Genomic DNA, 24,540 nt, shown 5'->3' with positions numbered 1-24,540 from the left:
TGTCCACCTCCAGTTCCTTTCATTGGTCCTCTCTGTGTCCTCATAAGGCTCAAGGAGTGTGTCCACCTCCAGGTCCTTTCGTTGGTCCTCTCTGTGTCCTCATAAGGCTCAAGGAGTGTGTCCACCTCCAGATCCTTTCATTGGTCCTCTCTGTGTCCTCATAAGGCTCAAGCAGTGTGTCCACCTCCAGGTCCTTTTATTGGTCGTCTCTGATCAGCTTGAAGTTGTATTCAAGCTTAGACAACTTGAGGTTGTATTGATTAATAGCAAGGCATGAATACACAGAAAGTTTTTCTCCTACCGAGCAATGGGTATTCTATTTAAATTGTTAATAAATTAACTTTTGTAATGTGACTTTTATACGTCTACGCACCATGAATTTGTAGTTTCTTACTCATATAAATATGCTGCGTCATCATTTCAGGACAACTAGGTCGCTAATTTCAACAGGACTAGGAAGCAGTGTGCTCTTCCACCTCGTCCTACATCCATCCCTTTCCTCTAGGGAGAGTGGTTATCTAACTCGTATCATGAACTGGAGGAAATCACGCTAGTCTTCGTATGTATAACGGACAACAAGGAATGACATAGGAGTCAGTCTTTCTGTCTGTCTGCCTGCCTGCCTGTCAACTCTACACAGTTCTGTCTATTGAAAGGAGCTGAAGTGAGCTGTTAGAAGGCCGTTATCTCCTGAAGAGTGGAGGTCTGGCTAGGATTGCAGTGGACTGGCATGTCCGTTGGGCCACAAGAGGAGCCCCTAATTACCAAGATAAGGAAAATTAAGAATGAGGAAGGAGCAGTCGACAGAGTGGAGGCACCTTTGTTCCTGACGAAAGGGAAAGGCTATTCCTTGGATGTCTTCAGGTCCAATTCGTGTGACATTATTCTTAATATAACACAAATGTAGCACAGTATGTATGTATGTATGTATGTATGGACAGGCATTTAGCATAGTACATTCATTTTTAACACTTCAGATGAATGAAAGGATCTTGTATCGGCACCCAAATAAAAGAAGTCCAATCTCATTTTATTTCATTACATTCTCCATCCCACATCATTGGTCAAATGTTAGGTTTTGAAGTCTCAGAGCAATATTTAATCAAATGTCCCAGTGACAGCTGGTGTGCTTGTGAATTACCCCGCCCACATTCACTAACTATAGGGAATGTTGCCATTTCTATAAATGGCCTATGTAGGCCGAGTCATTTTTGTCAAAGTCACTGCAGGGATGGTGTCTGTGAACATTAATGTCCCACTTACAAAGCCTTTGCTTCAGTGTTTACATTAGTCATGGCTCAGTCATTAATATCCTGGGTTTAGTTTTAAGTCAGGTTAAAGTCAGGTTTATAGTTCAAGGCCTTTAATTAAAGGGGTTCACAGGTCCTCCACATTAAATGTGCAAGAAGATGTAGTTGATCTATAATTGGATGATAGTCTCATGTGCTACCGGGGAACAGGACGAGCTAGTTTACAGATGACGTCTGCCCATGATGACGTCTGCACATGTGGGAGTGGCAGTAAATGCATGCAGATAACAAGAGTTGATAGTTGTATGACCATTGTGTGTTGCCTTTCTGTCTGTCTGTCTGTCTCACCCAGACCATTCAACAACACCACCCACAGTGCCTCATCAAAAAAAAAACTCATTCCACAAGCTTTTGTGTGAGGTGCAAAAATTTCACAGGACACTCCTTTTAAATTAGACATTGTTCATACATTGTAATTGTTGAATTTTGAATACCCTCATAGACAATCATGCAGAAACTCTCATAGACTACAGCCAGTGTTTCTATGGGAGCCACCTACTTTCAACATGCAGAAAGAGAGCCCATGTGAAGTCCTTAGGCCATGGCTGACTTGTGAATGTTTAGCAGTGATGAACTTTGACACTAACCAAACAGGAAGCTGAGCCCACATGGGAGCTTATCTCTGAGAAGGATACGTTGTAGGCGTTAAAATGTATTAAATATAGATGCAGCGGCTTCCTTTTCCTTAATGTTTATCCAAGAAAAGCAGTGGAGTATATGAAAATAGTCGGTTGATATTTTAGTGGTTTGGGAGCTTGACTCCCAGCCGGAAGATTCTGGATTCAAAACCAAAGTCTACCTGTTGGTATCCCTGGGCAAGAAGCCTTATCCCACCTAATACCACCATCATCAATTTCACGTATCTAAACGACTTATACCTTTTGAAATGGCCCTTTCAAATCCTAGTGGTGTTTCCACCTGTTATTAGGGGTGTACAGGTTCCTGGCTCAGTAGATCGGAAGGCCTAAAGTGAATCCAAACTGCTATTGACCTGATATAGGCCATCACTTGACTCAGCGCATTTTGACTCGCTGTGTTGGGTGCGGATTTATGCTGACGCTGTCGTCTGGAAGCTCTTTCATATTCGGGTGCTGTGCAGTAGTTATGCGGTGCGGAGCTGCATAATTCACAACAGACCACAGGCAGTCAGGAGAGAGCTTTTCAAAGCTAAAACTGATCCACGTATCTACCCATCACAGAGTACGTTTTATGTGTGACTGTCTGGAAATATTCGGATTCCGGCTAAAACCCGATTTGAAGCAGGGATTTTTGCCAACAGCTGTCTCCAGTATGTGTATCTGTGTTATTTTCCAGGCTTTTTCCAAAGCAGGTATTTTAGCAGGTGACGGAGCAGACCCTGTCACCCATTTTATTCAACAGAGAACAAGACTTAAACCGAAAGGCAAAGTTTCCTCAGAAGTAAATAGAATATACTTGAAGTGCAGCACACTTCCTGGCCACAATGTTCCTCCTTTTAACTGCCACTGTGTCCTCTGCTGGGATCGGTGTCCTGGTGTGTACTGGTTTCATGTCTCCCCCAGTGTGAAGGGGAACAGAGAGGCAGAGCAAAGCCTTTCTCTCAGCATGGTGCTCATAGCCTAATCCATCCCACTTCCTCTTGTACTTACCAGCTAAAGAGTTTGCACACCACATTGCTTCCCTACGTCCAGATGCTGCACAGATGCGTGAGAGCTGCTGACGTGGTCCTACCAACACGTTAAATGTATAACGCATACATTAACACATTCTGGCTTTTTTATGTTTATTGTGTTTAATAACACTGAGGCAGGGGCTACTTTGTTTGTGCTGTAGGGAAAAAAGGGAAATGGGTTTTAAAGAGCTAACATTTTGTCAATATGTTTCGGGACACAGTTGAAGTTCTAAATGCTTAGAGTTCTGTAGCCTAATCGTTAAGGGACAGTGGAACAAAATGAATTCCTGGTTAAGCAGGTCAATTATATTATAAAATGCAATGTTTCTAGAATGTTTCTATAGCAACCTATGGCTGCCATATGCAGTCACCTCTCCCAGTAACTGTCACGTACAACTGTCGAGCTACCATGGTCGTCATCAGCAGAACAAACATTCATTACAAGAATGGTTGTCTCTCATGTAATTGTTTGAAACTAAACAAAACTAGACAGTTTTGGGTTTTTTTAAAGCTAATTGGCAGTAACCCTGCCTGGCTTTCATGTTTATGAGCTAACCACAAAGGTGTGTACTTAAGGGCTGGTTTTAGTTAAACCTCAATTCCCATAAAGCGTTTCATTACAGTACCTTGAAGTTGTACATCAGCATTTTATTTTTGTTGCCCTTGTTTCAACAAGATCGAAATTGCTTTGGGCAATTTCATTTATTTTGCCTAATATTTCTTTCATTAAATATGCACACATTGTCTTATGTGAATTTGCTTCTTGACGATTTCTGTTTTGTTCTCTTTATCCACACCTATAAGTGGTATTGCAGGTGTGTATTTGGACCAAACTTCCCTGTTCAAATGAGTTTTGCCTTTTGTGAAGTCAGTCAATAAGCAGTTGGTTTACTGGCAACGTGAACAGAGACTAGAAAAATAAAGTTAACTCTTCAAAGTTAGTTGAAGAGTGAGTCTGTAGCATTAGCTCGACCAACCCTCTAGGGCAGAAAAAACACTATTGGGCGAAAACCAAGCGTTTTTTTTATTTTTCTTTCCCCAGAAAGGTCCCGACCAACACCCAGTTTGTGACATTCTTCATTTTCTAAACCATTGGATTTCCTCATTCAACGATAGTTAGTGACTTAAGGGTAGGGTTGGCAAGTTCGATAAACCAGAAAGAGATGGATATCAAATCGGAAAAATCCCACCCCTGCCTTTAGGCCTCTCTCTTAAGCCACTCCCCCAAAACAGGTGGCTGGCAAGTTAGCCACCTGTAAAAAATCTGAAGATGAGCAATGAGTACTATCAGGAATTAGCCTAGGTAGGTAGAAACATAATATTTCCAATTATGCTGGGTTTATAGGGTTCGGTAGAATAATCGATAACCTAAAAATAATATTGATTGATTCATGGCGCATGTAAGATACATTTGATCGTGACGTTGTTTACATTTGAGATGGCTGGCTTGATTTGCAGGCTTTATGTCCTGTAATCTCATCTATCTACACAGTTTTGAGATGGTGAGTAAGCCTATCAACAGAAGAAGAAACGGGACATCAAAGATGGAGAATGTTACGATTTGATTACACCAAAACACTACCTAAAACTACCATGAGATTCTAGATTTGTTTTCCAACTTAACCTTAAACGTTTCGCAATACATCTCTTTGCAAAATAATTGCAATATATAACACAATATATTGAATTGTGACCCTTGGATCGTGATTTGTATCCTTCCACCAGATTCTTGCCAATGCCCACCCCAAGGTAATTTCTCCCATAAAGACTCGATCACCGATAAGTATGAACAGGATTTATTTAAATAACGACATGGGAATATTTTGCATGGTAAATCTTTGGCATGAGCCTCGTCACTGATCCAGGGTGACGTGCGGACTCGGCGTATCCTGCCAGGACTAGCAGGGGCGGAGCCTTCCCCTGGACAAGTAGACTGAGGCCGACCTGGTGGTGGTGGGGTGGATGGAGGTGCGTCGAACGAAGACCTGAGTAGCAAAGACATACGTTAGACTACTCTTTATAGAGCAGGTGTAGGCAGGTGATTGGTAGCTGGTGATTGGCGGCCAGCCGCGCGTGATTTGAGTCCTCCTGGTAGAACTAACAGCAAGCTTAACATTTCTCCCATAAAGACTCGATCACCGATAAGTATGAACAGGATTTATTTCAATAACGACATGGGAATATTTTGCATGGTAAATCTTTGGCATGAGCCTCGTCACTGATCCAGGGTGACGTGCGGACTCGGCGTATCCTGCCAGGACTAGCAGGGGCGGAGCCTTCCCCAAAAGAGAGGACGTAGGCCTTCGCCAGAAGTAGGAGATAAAGGCCGATTTATGCTCAGTTACGTAAGCGCAAGCGGCCCTTGCGCACCCATTGCGCGACTTCTCACGTCTTGCGTGCGTCGGGCGATTTTTCTAGACTTGCGTCATTTTTTACGTAAGCTTTTACGCGAGCCGCGCAGCCTGCAAGGCTGTGATTGGTCTGCTGGTCTGGTTACTACTTCCTGTCTGGAGTATCACATTTCCTGTTTTCATACCGCGGTTTGATAGAATGGAACCCGGCAGGCTCATATACAAAAGCATTAACGTGAAGTGAAGTTAACTTTGCTGCCAACACATTATGTCGTTTTAAAATGTAGAGAGATATGCACATTTATACAACCCCAATGATCAACAACGTCATCACCCCTGTTCCTCTGTCAGTTGCCATCATTCACTGTGTATGGGGAGAACACGATCTGGCACATAAACAAACCAACGACTCCCACAGACAAAGACGTCATTCTCGAGGTCGTCTTCAACGAAAAACTTTACTCCACATATTACTCCACCTACTGTTCTGGCGGTAAATTGCTTGGCAACACGCGCAACCTAAAAGGGAGCATGAATTGCTTTGAGTAAATTTTGCGCAACAACGTAACACCAACGCTGAAACATGCAGCCGCCTTAAGTAGGAGACATGTATGCATGGACGCATGAACCCGAGAACGCTGTGAGAAACACCGTCTCGAGTAATATGTTAAAATAAGGATGAAATCTCCCAGCTCTGAGAGAGCACACTAATCTATTTGAAATATCGAGAGTTGGAGTGGCCTACACGCGTAAATAATTGTAATACACCAACATTGTTAACTGTCATACATAGCTAAACGAGCAAATGAAAAATTAAATACCAACGCGACTGAAGCTATTAACAATAAGACTATAAATAATAATATAAAATTATACCATAATGTACCTGTTCTTTGTCTTTGGATCTTTTGAATAAATTGATCGATATGTGAATCGCATCGCGAGCAGAGGAACGTGAGAGTTAGTGAGCAGCAGCTGAACCAATCTAAAAGTCCCTTCGTCAATAAAAACCTTAGTGATATTCAGTTACCACAGTGCCTAAAACCCATCAACTTCATTCATGTTAAAGTGAAAAACATGAGACACAAGAAGTTAACCGAACAGTGCACTAGGCCCTCTCGAATGCCAGGCCGAAACAACATGTCTCGCTACGACTCCTTTCAGCTGCCCACCCCTCCTTCTCCAGCAAAAAGTAATAACAGAAAACGGCTAATAAAACGCTTGAGGTGGCGTTATGAAGAGAACTTACACATTTTTTAGTACACGGTATAAAGATAATTATGAACCTTTGATTGCGAACGTAGAGTTCTGTGTTGTACCACACCGACGTGTGCAACGAACTCACCGAATTCAACCGGATGTAAAATCCGTATGCTGTGGAAGACCACCTTCCCAGCCGTTTTGACGCTGTTTTGTTATCGCAAAACATGGTTATACGTTAACGCCGCCATGCTTTGCCCCACAGAACGCTAGCTGCTACGATAGGGTAAAGCTCGAACAGCGCAGACGACTCGACCCGAGGGCAAACGTGCCAGCTTCGACTGGCCATCTCTCAGCAGACCATTGCCCTTGGAAGAAACCCCCTAACCCGACCGAGGGAGCCGCATCCTGAAGCTGGACTGGTAGAGCTGTGAGAGAGAATACGCTGCGGGGGCTAACGCGGGGACTGCAATAGCCATGGTAGCAGGGCACGTGCCAGGTGCGTAGCCTGTGAAGGCGGAGGAAGCCGAGCCTGATGGTTGCTGGAAATAGAAAGGCGCCGTGGCGACTGACGACAGCGGGTTGGGGGCCTGGACCCGTCCGGGAGTTCCGCATGGTGTTTCGACGGCGTCCATCCTGGCGCCAAATGCTTTGCACCAACTCGGCGAGGGTTTGTAGAACCAGGCGGATGTCCGTGTTGGGAACTTCTTGGTGGTGTTGTTGAGGATACCGGGGACCGAAATTAACGGCTTTCTGCGCTCACTTGCCCGGACCAGAAGTAGTAGGCCGACCAGCACGAATCCAAAGTTATGACCTCTTGGTGTGTATTAACCGACGTAGCAACTAAGCGACGAGATATGCGAGATAATCAGAAGCACAGTAAAGCAGCAGCATGCGTCGAACGAAGACCTGAGCAGCAAAGACATATGTTAGACTACTCTTTATAGAGCAGGTGTAGGCAGGTGATTGGTAGCTGGTGATTGGTGATTGGCGGCCAGCCGCGCGTGATTTGAGTCCTCCTGGTAGAACTACCAGCAAGCTTAACATTTGAGAATTCTGGATGTGTTTTTGTCACCCATGCTCACCTTGATAATCGTTAATACTGAAAGAAAGCTGTCAATGTTGCCATGGCAGTAAGTGTTTCCTAGGCAACAGCTTTGGCTCTATTATTGAGAAATAAATAATAGTATTGGACACATTTAAATGAATTTCCAGCATAAATGTAACATTTGACCCAACTGAAAGACAAATAATCTATTTTTAGAATCAGAGGAATAGCAGAATAAAACGGGCCAGGCTCATTATCTGTCACATTCGGTTTGATTCCCTGCCTTTGCACTTATTTTTACTTCTATGCTTGTGGAGACTCTGACTCAGTGCTGCTTCCTGTACAGAGGAGGAGATGGGGGCGGGGGAGGGAGGAGGAAACACTTAAGATGTCCCATGTGTTTGCCTTTCACGTTGGTGTATCACCCCAAAGGATTACAGTATCGAACAAACCAGTCTGGTCCAGCATTAGGTATCTCTTCCCCTGCCTCCGATAACAGCTAATCTTTATGGCTGTCCATTATTTATTAATGCCTGACCGGAGACTGACCCAAAGGTCTTGTTTCCTCTCGTTTCAAGTAGCCTCTGAAAAAAAGTGTCCATTTGAAAGATATTGGCGTATTACCATTATTATTTTATTTAGAAACATAAGATTGAGGCTAGTCACAATTATATAACACACATTTCGGCTATGCATTTGGAGATGCGGTAGCTCTCATTATATGATTATCATTGTAGGATTGTAAGTCCACCAATACCCATCAGGGATTCAAGAGGGCACAGCTGGCCCAGCAAAGCAAATTGAAACATAAGAACATAGGTATCGGGTGCCAGGCCCTTCCCACACAAATCTCTTGCATACTTCCTGTCTAGTATTTGCAATTTATTTTTTCTACTTTTGTGGGGGTGCTGGGGTGTGGTCAGGGTGAGGTTATTGGTTCAACATTCAGTCCAAACCGAGGCCTGTGTGATCTGAGGCCCGAGAGCAGTGTGCCTCTCTGCCCACTCACTCATGTCTCTGGCATGCTGAGCGCTGTGGGATACAAATTAAAACAGTTTGGAAGTGCAGAAAGCGAAAGGGCTATTCCACAGATTTTCCGCCCGCGTGTTGAGAAGAGACTTAGTGTGACAAAGAGTGCTTTTGTCTGCATTGTAGGCTATTGTTTAGATTGGAGCCGCCAAGACAGTTAAACTCTCAATCCTGATACATCCATGGCTCTTGCCCCAAGCCATGGATTAATCTCTACCTCGTCGGAGACATACAGCCAGGGGCCGTTTTAGACGGCCCCTGGTCGCTGAAGTACCACAGGTCGTTACCTCGTACTGACTAGGCTTTAAACAAACCGCATATAATGGACCGATTGTGTTGTCACAAAACCACAGAACACATGCATGATTCAAGGCCCAATCAGATGACAAGCCGCATAGAGTCAAGGAACCTCCTGATTCAAACCAAAATAGCCATTTTGTGTTAGGATAAAATAAGCATTTTTCTGTAGTCTCCTGGTGCAGCAGTCTTCTACCAAACAAGAGCCTAACTCTTCTGCTCCCTTTTCTCTTGGCTTTCTGCTAAGACAAACCTTGGAAAAACAGTAAGCGAATAGAGGAAGAAACCTGTGCTTGGCTAGAGCCCTTTCACTCTCTTCCGCTCTGTCTCTCTCTCTCTGTGTGTGTGTGTGTGTGTGTGTGTGTGTGTGTGTGTGTGTGTGTGTGTGTGTGTGTGTGTGTGTGTGTGTGTGTGTGTGTGTGTGTGTGTGTGTGTGTGTGTGTGTGTGATTGTGTGTGTGTGTGTGTGTCACAGAGTGTCACAGAGTGTCAAAGAGTGTCAAATCAACTCCTATTATCTTACCCTCATCTAGAGAGTGGTAACTGTTCCTGGTTCTTGGGGTGTTCTCCCTTCACTTTGTTTGACAGACAAACTCCACTGGCTTGTCCTGAATGCTAATGGATGGAGATCTATATGTCGTCTGGGGCAACCAGTGGGTGCAGAAGCACTCTGAAACCTCTGATTCCAATCGCGTTTTCTTCTATGTCTCTCACGGTCTCTGCATTTGCTAAATTCTGGACTGCAGCATTTGTATCTCAGAGTGATTGGACTGAAATATGAACTAGTTGAATAATTGCATGCGATGAGGAGGTTAAATGCATTTTGTCCATGGGTTACTATGCCTACTGCAATTAAAAAATGAAACACAACAGGGTTAGCTTTTTGATCTTCTTTTGGCATCCTGTTATTTCATTTTAGTGAATTATTCTATGTGCTCTGAGCTCACATAGTCTTCTATTGAAGTGGCCTATGAGTAGTTCCATTGTTTTAGCACAACAGGAACACATCAGAGGATATGATGAAGCACAACAGCATTCATACCAGGTTCTTTCAGCCTCGGTTTGGAAAGTACTGGCTGAATCAACCTCCTGGCTACTCCTATTGGCTAGATGTCATTATGGATAAGAGGCCGACCTTCTCAATGTAAAGCCCCTGTGAATCCAAGCAAGGCTCATCTCTGACACATCCTAATAGATTACTTCAAGTCGTCGATTGGCGATGATGATTAATTATGTGCACACTGTTTACTTGCAATAAGTGTGAATCTGGTTCTAATCTGAATCGAAATAAAACGGCTTTGTCTTCAATCAGATGAGTCATTTGTAATGCATTATCAAGAGTGCAAGTGCCATACAAAATCACATGGTATGTGGCTTGAAATGTGTAAGGAAGTAGAGCATTGCATTATCTATTTGCACCATTTCCTGATTATTTTGACTGTCCGACAGCCATGCTCATGTTCTGCTATACAAATCTTTTAGAGATATGATCAATTTGTTTCCTGTTCAAGCCAGGCAGTGAGTTCCTCTCCTCTTCTGTGATTTGCATACAGACAGAACTGGTGATGGTATCAGTGTACCTGCCAAGATAAATATGCTTTTGGGAAAGGTCAGCGAATAGGTAGGAGATGCTGAAAGCTATACTACATATAGTATGCTGCTGCTGATCCTAACTTATTTGTGGTGGCGATGGTGAGCCGGGATGGGCAGTGCAACAAAAGCCTGTGCAGGGAAAGCTGTGCTTGCTCTGGACTTTGTAGTGGTAGTGGCTGGTGGTTATTTTAGTTTTGGGCTCAATGTCTTTCTTCGGTTTTGTGTTTTTAGTGCATGTCAAACCTCAACATTGTAATTTGGAGCTCTTTATTTTGACTTGGAAAGTGCTTCTTTTTTTTAAGGCGTTTTCCAGTGTTTTATTTTCGGGGTAAATAACACATTGCGTAATTTTGGCTGCATTACGTGTTTTCTCTAGGGGGGTAGTTCGTTTTCTATCTCAACCCCTCAGAGAGGGGAGAGTAAGTTGCTTGCTAAATAATGTTCATCCAGGTTATGTTGTAGGAAGCCTAGCCATCACAACACAAACTAGTAATATTATGTGTAGATACGACTATGGCAATGGTAAATTGCCATAGTGGGTCTGAACTGACAGATAGGTTTCGAATTTTTAGCATTGTGTAAATCGTGTGTTGCGTCAGACTATCTTCTCAATGGGTTCTTCATAGATTCGATTATTAGTGATTTGCTAGATTTGGGCCCAAACTGATGAGCCTAATGTCGGTAGATCCTCAGAGTCCTGGCATCCTCTATTTCACTTCTTGGCGGCTTAGTTTCACCATCAACTTAGATCTCAGAGTCGTTCACTCCACTGCTCTGCTTTAAAAAGCACCAATGTAATTACACCGGCGAACAAGCCAATAGTTTGGGTTGCGGTACCTACAAATCATATTCTGCTTTCTAACTTACAGGGCAAGTTCCGACTTTTAAGTTACTTTTTTTAGAGACTGATCCAGTTTCATTACTTGCCATGTAGCATTTAACTGTACATGGATGTGATTCCTGCTACAGTGAGAAATTATAATAAGTTGCCAGTGTCACTAGCGGTGTCTCTTTCATTTCTGCATGTGCATGCTCGTTTAGTCGAAAAGGAACTAGGCTCTCTTCCTGTTTAAGACTTTCAGGTTTGTCTAAGTAGGACGTTGTGAAGGGGCCTAAAATGGAACAGCATTGCACTCCTGAGAAAAGTGTTCTAGCTGCAGAAGAATAGGAACAGGTCATCTCTCTGCAAAAAACACTTTGATGTCAATGAATAGTGGTTTTTGTGACTTTGTTTTTCACATGCTATTTAAATCTTAAAGATGCCTTTACCCATTCTTATCTTGGAAATAAAAAATCGATAAGCCGCCTTGGGTAAATAATCAGTTGTCCTATAATGTGATTTAAATTAAAAAAATTCTACCAGTGTTCCCCTTGAGGACATAATGGTGCAAAGCAAACGATGTGGAAGATATTCGACCTGCCTTTATTTACCTACTGTTTTACGCATTGAGTAAACAAAGCTGTCAACTCCAATAAATGCATCCTCGCAGCCAGCGTAGACTATTTCTGAATCAAACAAGAATGTACGGTCACCGTGAGTGTAGGCTAATGTTGCATCTTCTGTCTCCTCCATCCACTTTTAAATGTACTTACACTTATGAACTTAAAAAATATATATACTAAAACAAATAATGAATGTATCAACAATCTCTGCAAACAAAGAAGTCTCAGTAGGAAGGGATCTGGGATCAGTGAATAAGAAGCTTGAACATACTGTACAGTAGTAGACTAGAAGTAGAGCGAGGTGACGGTCACAGGACCCGGCCTTCAGCATATACTGTTCCATTGGGCACAGGCACACACACACACAGTAATGACGAAGCGTATGTTCTTTATTAGAAAGCCCAGGGTTTCATTAACCCTTGAACATACACTGTCACGGTTTTTAAGTGCTTCTAGGCAACCATGTAGTTTAGTGTCAAGTGTTTCCCTTAACTTTTTACTGAATGTAAAGGGGACAGCATATTAGTTTTACAGCAGTAAACAAGCAGTCAGGAGAAGAGCGGGTGAGCAAAACATCCGGCCAGGTGACCCTGCCCCAGAGCTGTCCCCATTTACTGCCTGTAAGGAGGCTACGGCCCCATTAACAGGGCCTTCTCTTTCACCCAGCATGCGGCTGAAGAGACTGTAACCCCAGCATTACCTCTGCTTTTTCAATCAATGAGTTTGCCGGTCTCGAGGGATCTTGTGGGCGGCTCATCGCGGGCCCAGCGGCGACTCTCTCCGCATCCTGCACTCTCGCTCTCTCTCGTTCGTTCTCTGTCTCAATGCTCTTTCCATCAGATACTGGCTGCCCTCCCGCTAAAGTAGATCGGCTCCTCAAGGACACTGACTGTACATATTTACAAGTCTTAATGCATCCACTTCCTGTTGACAGTGTATCCAGTGCTTTGACTATCAGCTTCTGTTTTGACATGTTCACCCACACTACTCCTCTCAGTGTAACTTCTGTTTGTACTACCAGTCGGTTCGAGTGTTGACTTGTCCCTTCTCCATTAGCTCCATGCGACGCGGTTGTGCCCGAAGTACTAGTTAGTCATTTATGCGGGTCTTTAAAGTAACTAAACTAGCCAGTTGTGAGGTCTGCTACTAAGCGTTGGTAGACAGGTGATAATAAATTTGAAGTGCATAAAGGGTAAAAATGTCTTGACTCAAATTGCTATTTATCTTATATTCACTCTTGTTGTGTCCAGGTGTTGGTAGCAGACAAACGGCCATGTTGAAAGGGGCCACCACCAAGGTGGGGCTGCCCAAGCCAGGGCCCCAAGAGCGGGCCAGACTTGCGTCTATTCCTTCCTCCTCCACCATATCCTCCAGCTCCCTAAGGACCTCCAGGTCCTCCAACACGCTGGCCTCAGACCTGCGCCTCAGCAGGGTAAGTGACGATTAAGTACCCCACCATATGTCTTTTGGCTCAAGTATTGAAATGATTTGATGTATGCTATAAAACGGATGCCTGTAGAAACTAAAATAGTGAATGTATCAGCTCTAGAACCTCTGATTCTCTCTGATTTTGTGAGTAAGTGGTCTACCACTTCCCAGCCTACAGTGCACTGTGTGGCCTTACCACCAGATGTGTGTTCTGTGATGCAGATGAAGAGGGCCAGTAGCGACGATGCTCTGGCCAAGCCGGCATTGGGGGCAGCCACTTCCAGGATGAGGAAGACCGTCACAACTGGAGCTATCTCAGACCTGCCAGAGGCCCGCCCCCGGACCCTGACTGGTAGGCCAATAACCAATCACGGAGAGTCATGTGATCCTGTGCCCCACACACCATCTTGACCTTCTTTGACTTTTGAATTATAGTACATTTTTATGGTCAATGATTTATGAAGTATTATGATTGGGTGGTGGCAGGGGATGATGTGTTCCTACTGCTGAATGATGAGATGGCTTTGAACAGTGGACTCTGTGTGTTTTCGTCATCAATTGAATATGAATGTGAATCATTTATGCATTGTTTGATCTTGACCAGTTATCAAAGAAATAATGTGAACAACAGTGATAATAGATGCTTTCAGAGGGAACATTTGCAGTTTATATCCAATTGCAGATTTCATGGCCATATTAATATGAAAATGAATGTTGAAGTAATTATAGAAATGTACTGTAATTGTGAAGTGACGGCATACCATTTTATGTCAGCAAAGACTAGCCACACTAACAATGAATGGCCACTAGAGGGCCACAGAGCTTCAGCAGCTCTATCCCAAAGATGGTCATTCTTAATTTTTTGCTCACAATTTCTTTTACTTACTGTTTGCTGTATTTAGGGTGTGCAGGTGTCTAGGGTGTTGGCCCATATTTTGGGAATTTCCTGCATTCACTGTCTGCTATTGTGACTGGAAAAATAAGCCTTGGATATGGAAGCAAAGTGGAAAATATGAGTGTTCACTTTTCTGATGCATGGGTATGGAAAGGGATGGATCAACCTTAATTGATCCCATACTCTCATTCTGTGTATTTCGGTTGTTTGGTCTAGTTATGTAATGATTTTGAGAATCCTGTTTACATTGAGTATCTGCAAGAATCCTATTGGGGACATTTCTGGATTGCATTAATCATTTTAGTTTACATTTTTTGTGTCCATATTGAATGTAGAGCCTCCCGATCTGCATTCTTCTATGCGTCTGCGTGCCTGGGTACACAATGTGATTGTCTGGTCATGTCTCTAATTGTTGGTACAGGTTTGGCAAGATTAGTATGATGCAAGTTCACCAAAAAGATGTTGTGTGATATGATGGAGTCAGGCACTTCTTTTATGCCTTCAGTTATGTTTATGAATAGCAGAGGTAGGGTGGATCTAGGCGTTCATAAGGTCATCACCTGACTCAGTCTTTTTGTGTTTGTGAAGCAATTAACTTTATAATACTATGCACTCTTTTGTAATAAGGTGGACCGTCACACTCGTCCTTTTCTAATAGAGGAGAGTACTGGTTCCTATGTGTGTTGTGGAAAATTAACATTAATTGTGGAAAAGTTGTACCGCTGACATAATTAAAGTTTATTGACAATTTCCCCCAATCAGCATAGAGAATGTGTTATGCAATGCTGTGTAATTCTCACAATCAATTGTATTACTCCAGAAAGTATCCTTACATTTACGAGATTGGTTTAATGGGCATTATGCTACTAAACAAGCAGTTAATTCAAGCCCACATCAGACAAATTTGCTTGATGTTTAAGGGAGGAATGTTTGCGTTAGTTGTATTATTCATCAAAGTATGTAGAGTCTGCTCTGACACTGAGATAAAAGCTTATGTGTGCTGTATTAAACCAAGGTTGCTCTTCAAAGGACTGTTGGTTCAAGCATCACAAATTGATTTCTTTACCAAAGCCCGGATGAAAAAAGCTTTCCTCTATCTCGCTTTTCTTTTTCTCATTTTGTTCCTCTCTTCCTCTCTCCGAGTTCTGCAGCGTAACCCATATAAAAGGCTACCATTGAACGAGGGGTTCCTAATTAGCAAACATGGCACTTTTTAAGCATACTCACACCCAAGGATACAAGCGACCCTACTTTGTATCAAACCCAATTAATTAATTACTGTGACAGCGCTTGGTCTGCCCTACTTTTGGTGGTCGACCGCTATTGGCTACCCAAGCAGAATTTGCTGTCAGTGTTTAATAAATGTATTCTGTATTCAAAGCACTGGCTCTTTAAAAGAGGTGCGAACTGTAATGATTGCAGTTTTAACACACACGTACACACATTCACACACACTCTCATCAAGCAGGGCTGGACAAACTACAATAAGCCTTTCATAAAAAGTGCATTTGCATGCGGGATCCCTGCTTCATCCACCAGTGTCTGAGCTGAGGCAGAATGCGTAGCCCCCAAAGCAGGGTCAGTCATTATCAATGAGCAGGCCAGGTGGCTTTGTTTTTCTCGTCAACGCCCCATTACATACACTGATGACATCCAGGACGTTGACTATACATCATGGCATCATGACCCATCTGTCCACCAAGCCACCAGAGGACAGACGGGATGGCCACATCCCTTTGTCTTTCTCTGCCTCGGCATCGGGGCCCACTTGGAGTCGCCTGACATGCATAGAGGGCTGTGGATGACGACTGATTGATAAACCGTAGATATTTGAATGTAAGAAAAAATATATATAAAGTCTAAAATAATCGATATAAAACAATTACACATTTTAGGAAGGTCTCCATGAAGGTCTTGACTATAAGAAAAGACTGCTTAACGTAAAGAAAAGTGTTTCCCTCTGTGCATTTTAAGTGCATACAGCATGGGTGAATGCCAGTAAAGTATCTAAAGACATTTGAAGTCATAACAGTAAGTCTACATCAGACTGTGCAACTAGCGGAAAATCCAGTTATCCGGGAGTGCTAGCCACACATGCACATTAGATGAGCGTCCATGTGCAACCCTGCCACTATCAGCACTTTACGAGTGGGACTCTCTTGCGTATTACCTTCTCAAAGGAAAGGCCATATTTTGAATATAGATTGGGGTGGCGACCCACGATATTTGCACAGTATGATATGATGCTGCTGAAAGGGTCTTTGAAATGTCTCAGGTGGTTTGGTTTATTGATATCAAAGAGAGGGAATCAGCAAGTCTTTTGAATTGTCAAGGATGTTGCTTAATGGCAGATTCCCTAAAGCTTTTTGGGCATTTGTTGCATGTATTTTTCGCCAATATTTTTCACCAATATGACCAGACTAGGTCTGACTTGAAAATGATAAGCTTTGCCTCTTTTGGTCTAGTGAACTAGATGCTGTAGTAGCCATCTTGGTTAAGTTCATCCGTTCACTCATTCACAGATGTACGATTTACTGAAAAAGGAATAAAGTAAAAAATGATCGAAAAGAAAACTGCCTATCTAACACAGAGGCCTTCATGGCTGTGTTGGGTATTAACGTTAATGTTTGGGTATTATCTATGATTTAACGGACCTCTTAAAGTTCAGAAAAAAAAATTACTCTTCACTTTCTGTCTTAAAGCATAAGCATCAATTATGTCATTATATCATTACACCTAAATGCGTATTTAATATGTTCGTTTTACTAGGCCAAACTATATACAGTGTTTTATAGATGGATCGATATATAGTTATAACTGACTGAAGCACTATGTCATAGTTTGACTCTCGGTCATTCTCCGACCAGGCATGGCACCCCTTCCCTTCCAGCACTCACTCAAGATGATTACAATGGACAGATCAGACACACACACACACACACACACACACACACACACACACACACACACACACACACACACACACACACACGACCATCATCATGCCCATCATCATCAGTGTTGGGGGGGGCTAAGAGAGGGCCAGTTGGGTAAGAGTTGTGACCCTCCTCACAGCGGGCTACACTAATGAGCCTCCAGTGTTGGTTTGGTTAATGGACTCGTGTCACTTCACCCCTCGTCAGTGGGCCAGCTCTACCGTGCAGAGCCCCGGCAGTCGCAAGGGGTTAAAACCCAGCCGCGGCTGGATGACTTATTCAGGATGCTTCATCAATATTTCAATGAAGCTTTCGCTCTGAGACGAGTCTCTGTGGAGTATGTGGGGGAAGTGGACGGACGCGTTAGACGGTCCTGCTCTTTAAATAACGTCAATGCTCAAGTGGCCTGGAAGAGCCTGACGGACTCTTTCAGGAAAAAGGGCATTGACGGGTGCGGTTGCACCCTGGTTTTACCTGCTGTAGCGGTTCAAGCTTAAAGCTGGGCTTTGTTATAAATTGCACTGTTACCATTTTATGCGTCAACAGGCATGAATCATGAAATTGATTTTTGTAAAAAAGAATCCTCCGTTCAACTGTTAGGCTATCTGTGTTAAAAGACATTGACTGGTTTCTTTTTAAGAAAGGCATTCACCCTCAAAATGCCCCTCGCTATAAGCTGTTGTTGGATATTGATTCCATGAATTGACTCTAATGAGATTCTATAGTTCTACAGCAGTATTATGCCATAGTGTTGTTGAATACTTGATTCTGAATGGTAAATAAGTTGCCAAAGGTGTGCATTATTATTTTTAACAGTACACCACAGCCTTTTTAAACATTTCTCAATCATTTTGCTACAAATCCAACATTCAAACGTAACTATTGGCCAGATGTTTCCTTTAAAACGCAAAAAAAACATACACCCAAAACACTGCAGGAGAATATTAAAATTTCAGCTGATTCAGGCGATAAAAATCCAATACTATTATAGATAAAAGTTGCTTTTATCTAATCCCAGCTAGTAACTGTTGTATAAGGGCAATAAACCACTCCTGGCTATCCCGATATTGAAAAATAATGTATTCCCTCATTATTTTTCAATAACGGCACAGCTCATCATCGTTTATTCCTTCCATATTAACTATCTTTACTAAATAAAACCTTCTTCTGACTGAAAACAAAGTTCCTGGTTTAGTTTCTTTCCCCCCCTATTTCCGAGTGCAACTCTCTTATTTGCTAATCAGCTTGTGTAGCGGGCAGCGTTGTTGTGACATTCTCCATGAGTTATATACTGAGGAGGGCTGTCTCTAGCATTCGGGCTCCAAGTTTAACAGCGAGACGATAAAGATGTTTAACAGAAGGAACCAGCTTTGCCGTAATGAGGGGCCTCAATCTCCCCCATGCCCGCAGGATATCTGTCCTCCTGAACCCAAGCTCCTTCATTAAAGAGCCACCGAGAAATGCTTTACGGACTACTGTCTACCCACTAATCATCTCATGCGCTAAGGGTCCCTGTCAATCACTCATCTCCATCTCGGGCAGCCTCGGCTTCTTATCATGTTTACCAATTACCGAGGGTTTATCACACACGCGTCTCTCGTCATGTATCAACACCTCCTCTTTTGTATTTTCATTTTTCTAGCTGATTTGTTTTTTAATGGCACAAAGTCCAATTTTTTATGTCCTTCACTGGTCGCTCTGTGGGGAGAAAACCGAAACTTGACAGGCCAGATAATGCACACCGTTATGTGCATTTTATTTCACACACCTGGAGAGTGAGTGCGTGGTCTGCATCTGCAAGAAACGTGGTGCCCGTGTCGGCTTAGACCCAGACGCCAGCCTGAACATGTGTACCCAGAGGGAGGGAGTGTGTCTCTGTGTGTGTGGGCCTTTTGTTTATGTCTGTGTGCGCGTAGTCACGGCAGTACTCATACCTGTCAGATGCACTAATCAATCACATCCTGGTCCCACGTGGCTGTCCCAGCCTGCAGAAGTGCTCGGCTGTAACAGACAGACACGCACTGACACACTCCACACACGCACACACACATCCATATGCTCGTGCTGGTACTCTCAGCACAGATGCCACGCATGCTTACACAGAGGAATGGGGTTTGGATGGGAGGGGGGGGGGACATTATGCATGCAAGAACACACCTTTAGTGGTCCCTTCCTCAACCTAATGCACTCAAACTTCTCATCCAATAAATCACACACACATCTCAATGCATGGTACCATTTTGGCAGGATACACAGACATCTACGACTCTACCTGGACTTATTTGGACTGCGTTCTTTTATTTGTTTATTTATTTTGACATGTTTTGTTCGCCACCTTGATTTAATTTTGTTCTCTTCAAGTTTGACCATGCTGGCCAGCTGGACTGGTACTGACACGCAACTGGGGAGTCTTCACCGTAGCTGGTGGTTTACAGGGTTAACCTCCAAGGCTCGGATTCACTCTGGACCTTTGGAAGATCTGACGTTACCGTAGGCCACCACCTGGCATCTCCTGTTAGCAGTTTGCGAACAAAGTTTGTGTTTTGCGTCATTGTAGAGATGCCTGGCTTGGGTAGGGAAGACGTACAAGCCTGTAAGATGGAGTGCGAGTTGAGGAGAATGGAGAAAAGGAGAGACTGGGAGGGGGTTCAGAAGAATGAGAGAAGGAGGGGGAGCTGAGAGAAGAGAGATCTCCTCTTAATGTTGTTCAAGAGGGTTGAGAGGGGGGGGTCCTGTCTTGCTAGACCTTATAAAAGGTCTTTTGGTTGGTGTAGATGGGCCTCCGGTACTGAGGCGGGAACATTCTTAGCTGGATTAGAGAACTGTTTGTTTACCAAAGTGGATCTGCTGCTTCAAAGGCCCAAAAGGAGACTGGAGAGTTACAGAGAAACAAGCACCACTTGTTCACACCATTCACACACAACACCCAAACATCCCACAGATTTACAAGCTTTATTGCCATCAGAGATAAGATAGAAACATGCCAATACAAGGACCTTTCACATAAATGCGGATAAGGACTGGCATGTCTAGTCTTAACTTTTACAGTTCTATCGTTCTGCTATAATTGTTGGAACTTTAATTGGTCATGTGTTTCTGCTCTATGTCTATGGTGCAATTATATTTTATATGTAGCTTTACAAAGCAGTGTAAAAATCGAAACATGGAACGTTTTTATCAGTGAAGGTTGAACTTCTACATATTTTGTAATTTTTTTGTTCTAATTATTATCAGTTGACCCTGACCGTGTACTGGTACAATGTAATGTTGTAAGACCATTATGTTAAGGCTGAATCTACCTCAACGTGACCATGGGACTCTGGGCACACACAGGCCAACATCAAACTTCATAGAGAAAGTGACTCATCAGGAAACCAGTCAACTGCCTTCTGAATGTAGCCCCTGTGGGCTCCTATCAGCATGAATATTTCACACACGCATAGAGAACAAGTGAGGACGGGAAAAAACATATACCCACTGACACACAACACACAAGCACACACTGTATCCCCCACTGGGTCTCCTACAATGTGAACGGTTGGGTGAGTGACTAGTGAATTGCCACAAAACCCTGGCATGGCCCCTCATTGCCCACCCCCAGCTCCATCCCCTTCACATTATCCAGAGTTATACGAAGCAAAATGTGTACGTGTGTGTGTGTCCTGTTGGTTGTGAAACTCAACCCCCACTCCCGCTCCCTTGTATTTGGCTTTCACTTGAAATGGAAGGACGGAGCTGTATAAACAAATACAGCCCTTCCCTCTGTTTCTCTCACCTTCCTTCCTTCTTTTCTTGCTCCTTCCTCTGTCTCTCTCTCTCTTTTGCTCTCCTTGTCACTCTGTATTGTTATTCTCTCTTTGTCTCTGCCTCTCTCTCTTTCTCCCTTCCTCTCTCCCTCAATTGGCTGGACTCTACAACAAGAGCGAGAGCCAGAGTGTTGCTCCGCTGATGTGGGTGAGAGAGAGCCAGTCAGTGAGCAGCAGAGTCAACAGCTCTCTCAGGATAGGAGGAGTGTGTGTATGTGTGTGGTGTTGTATCTGCATGTGTGTGCATGTGGGAAGCCTGGGAGGCCACGCCCACTCTGGGCTGATTCCAGGCATCCTGGCGATAATGAAGTCTGCGCGGCGCTGCCTGCCAGTGTGTCATACTACCATCGCTCTAGCGGACACACACTCTCTCTCTCTCTCCCTCTCTCTCTATAAGCACGCACACACAGCGGACCCCTCTCGCTGTCAAACACGCACACACAGACTGAGAGAAGTGGAAGCAAAGACAACAGGACGTAAAGGAGGGAGAGGGGAGAAGAGTTTTGGTGTGGTGGGATGGTTGTGGCAGTGGTAGCCCATCACTGTGGCTAAACCGGCGGTCTCACATTGCCCCGCGGGACAGACGGCAAGTGCCGTATACAGCCGCCAAACCCCCCTCCCCCCTACCCCCTCCTCCTGCTCCCGCCACACACACCACCTGCCGCCACGGAATTCTTGGATTAATCTCTTCTCCCGAGCGGGATCGGAGGAGTTGCTGAACGGACAACATGGGGAACCAGGCGGGAAGACAGGATGATACAGATTCAGGTCTGCTCCCCGGTGGTTCACGCCGTTTTGACTCCGCAAACAGTGTCTGTCTGGCTGGCTGTCTGACTGTCTGACTCTTTTGTCTGTCTCTCTTTCTGTCTGTCTCTCTGGCTGGCGGTCTGCCAGGCAGTCTGTCTGGCGATGTCTCCTTCTCTCCGTCACTCCCTATCCCTTTTACTGGTTTCTCTTTGTGTCTGTGTCTCTCCTTGTGCTTTCAGTCTGTCTGTCCCCCCTTGCGTCCCTGCTCTCTGTCTCACCTTGAGTCTGTGTATCTTTATCACTCTGTCAGTTAGTGCCCCTTTCTTCTGTCTCTGCCTCATCTCCCTTTGCTCTCCCTGTCTTAGTCTTTATTTTTATCATGACATGCCATATTCATCCATCTTTCGCCTGTATCTGATTGGGTCCATTCCTAGTATCTAATCTGTTCTTAGTTTAAAGCATAGGTTTGGTTTTCTGAACAGACCTGCTTTTATCTAATAGTGAATAATAGTCATAGTGCACTCACAGTGCCTGTATGTTGGACTACTATCTCTATATCTTGCCTTGTTGGGCTGTAGTGTTGCTCTTCCATAAGTGTGTCCTGTGCGTGTGTGTGGGTGTGGATGGAAAAATTTACGTCTGCATTTTCCTTTATTCATAATCAGATCTCATAACGTGTGCAATTCCCTATGAATATTATGACATAAAGAGGGGAAGTGCTTATGATGGTGTTTGTGTGTAGAGCGCAACAGAAAAGTGCTGAGTGAGGTTTCTACCTGTGCCAGTGCGGCTGCCTGGTTACTAAGATGCTGTATTAAACATGTCCGACATTCTATTTTAAAAGTCCCTATGACCTGCTGAAAACTCTGCGCCCTTCATTTCTTTAACAAAGCATGGGTACCCGTGCTTACTCTGTGAACATGTGCAGTGTTTTCAAACCTGCTGTAACATCATTTGCATCTGCTATTTTGTGCACATTTATATTTGGACCGATCCTCTCCCATCCCAGTCAAGTGACCTGCACCATGCTAGGTTCTCTCCATGCCTGAGAACCAATAGACCAGACTAAAGACTTGCAAGGCTGTTTGCAATTTGGATTTTAAGGACCACACACAGAATTCATGTGGAATTCTGCAGAGCATGTCTTCAGTATTAGGGGATCAGCCAACACTTGTTTGGTTCATGATGGAGAACAGTGAGATCAGCTTCCGAGACGAGAGTACGGAGCTACTGCATACTTTCAGAGATCAGCTCCCACTGGTCTGGTCTTTACAAACACATGCTCACACTTGACAGATGATATGCAACAGCCTCAGGAATGTGTAAGCGCACCTGTTGTGAAGTTGCAACAAAAAAAATGTAGTTAATTTGGCCGGATATGATCCAATAGGAAATAACGTTAATATGTATTTATTAGTGCTGGCAAGCGAGTAAGATATTTGATCGCGATCAATGTCATAGTTAACTAGTTTTTTTCTATTCTAAATATCCCTTGATTTCGTGCTGCATGACAGTGGTAGGCCTACCGTAAAACTTCAATAGCGCAGGCTTTTATTTGTTTCAATCGCTGAATTTCGAACAAAACTCTTGCTCAGCAAAGATGGGAAATACTATAACATTTATTATTTAAACCAGCATGAATGTTCCTACCATACGTAGGCCTATACACATTACCAGGCTATCGAATAACACACACACACACACACACACACACACACACACACACACACACACACACACACACACACACACACACACACACACACACACACACACACACACACACACACACACACACACACACACGGTGGCGGAGTGGTAATCGGGAGAGTCGGGAGAATTCCCGGTGGGCCGTTAACGTTTTGGCGCTGTCGGGCTGATTACTGCGGGATATCAATACTGCATTTATAAAAGTTCCTTGCAGCGCCGTCCGGCAGCCTGAGCTGTGCGCCCTAAACCTCTCCCGCCTTGTTCACACTACATGTGTCCCTCGACGGATGACCGAGGGCGTGTCTGACGTATAGGGGACTAGTCTCTGTAGATGGATACTGCAGCCAATCAAATCGCTTCCCGCTACAATGGCGATGTGTGAATATAAATACAAAAGATGACACAAACAACAGGTGGCTAAAAAACAATCCTATCATTCCACATTTCTTTAAAATAAATATAACGGCCGGATTTTTCCTGCTTGTTATTGCAAAATGGATCCAGGAAACGCGTAGAATGTATTTGCATAACCGCGATCTGATTGGCCGACGGACCCGCCGCTGCCTGAAAAGTTGAACATTCCTCAACTTTTTGACGCAGGCCACGGAGGTAGTGGGAACAAGCCCTCACGCCTCGTGCCCACTACCTCCGTCCGTTGACTGATCCCCATTGACTTTGAATGGGGACGGACGTGCAATGCATGGTGGATCCGTTCGTTCCGTTGGAGCCTTCGGCTCCGTCAAAAAGTTGAAAAATTTTCAACTTTTTCGGCAGCGCCGGATCCGTCATCCAATCAGATCGCGTATGCAAATGTAAGTATGCAAATTTATCGTCGGGCTCCGACGATACTGGAAAGCGGGAAAGCGGGTCATCTTGCAATGACAACGCAACAAGCGGGAAGAACCCGGCTTTGTTGTTGTTAGCGGGAAGCGATTTGATTGGCTGACGGATGCCTCTGCAAAGACTACTCCCCCATCCGTCAGCCACGCCTTCCCACGTCCTTTGACTGACGGTGCAGTGGGCATGATGCGTCACACCCCTTGCCCACTGCATTCGTCCGTTGACGGATCTCAATGACCTTGCATGGGGCAATCCTG

At 44.0% G+C, this 24,540-nt stretch overlaps 1 protein-coding gene across 4 annotated transcripts in view; it reads left to right on the top strand.

The window, feature by feature from the left end:
- The window catches only part of specc1 (sperm antigen with calponin homology and coiled-coil domains 1), a 68,051-nt gene that overhangs the window by 1,802 nt on the left and 41,709 nt on the right, over nt 1-24,540 (top strand). For 2 of the 4 annotated variants that reach the window (XM_030361139.1, XM_030361142.1), the window contains exons 2-3: nt 13,172-13,353; nt 13,572-13,701. In XM_030361139.1, coding sequence (XP_030216999.1) covers nt 13,195-13,353; nt 13,572-13,701 — 289 coding nt within the window. In that variant the 5' untranslated portion in view covers nt 13,172-13,194. Of the gene's footprint in view, nt 1-10,339; nt 10,474-13,171; nt 13,354-13,571; nt 13,702-21,213; nt 21,755-24,540 lie in introns of those variants that run through there. The other 2 variants (XM_030361140.1, XM_030361141.1) reach the window with 2 other exon arrangements.

Source organism: Gadus morhua, chromosome 7, assembly GCF_902167405.1.
Source record: "Gadus morhua chromosome 7, gadMor3.0, whole genome shotgun sequence".
NCBI lineage: Eukaryota > Metazoa > Chordata > Actinopteri > Gadiformes > Gadidae > Gadus > Gadus morhua.
This window is presented reverse-complemented; position numbering and strand designations above follow the sequence as displayed.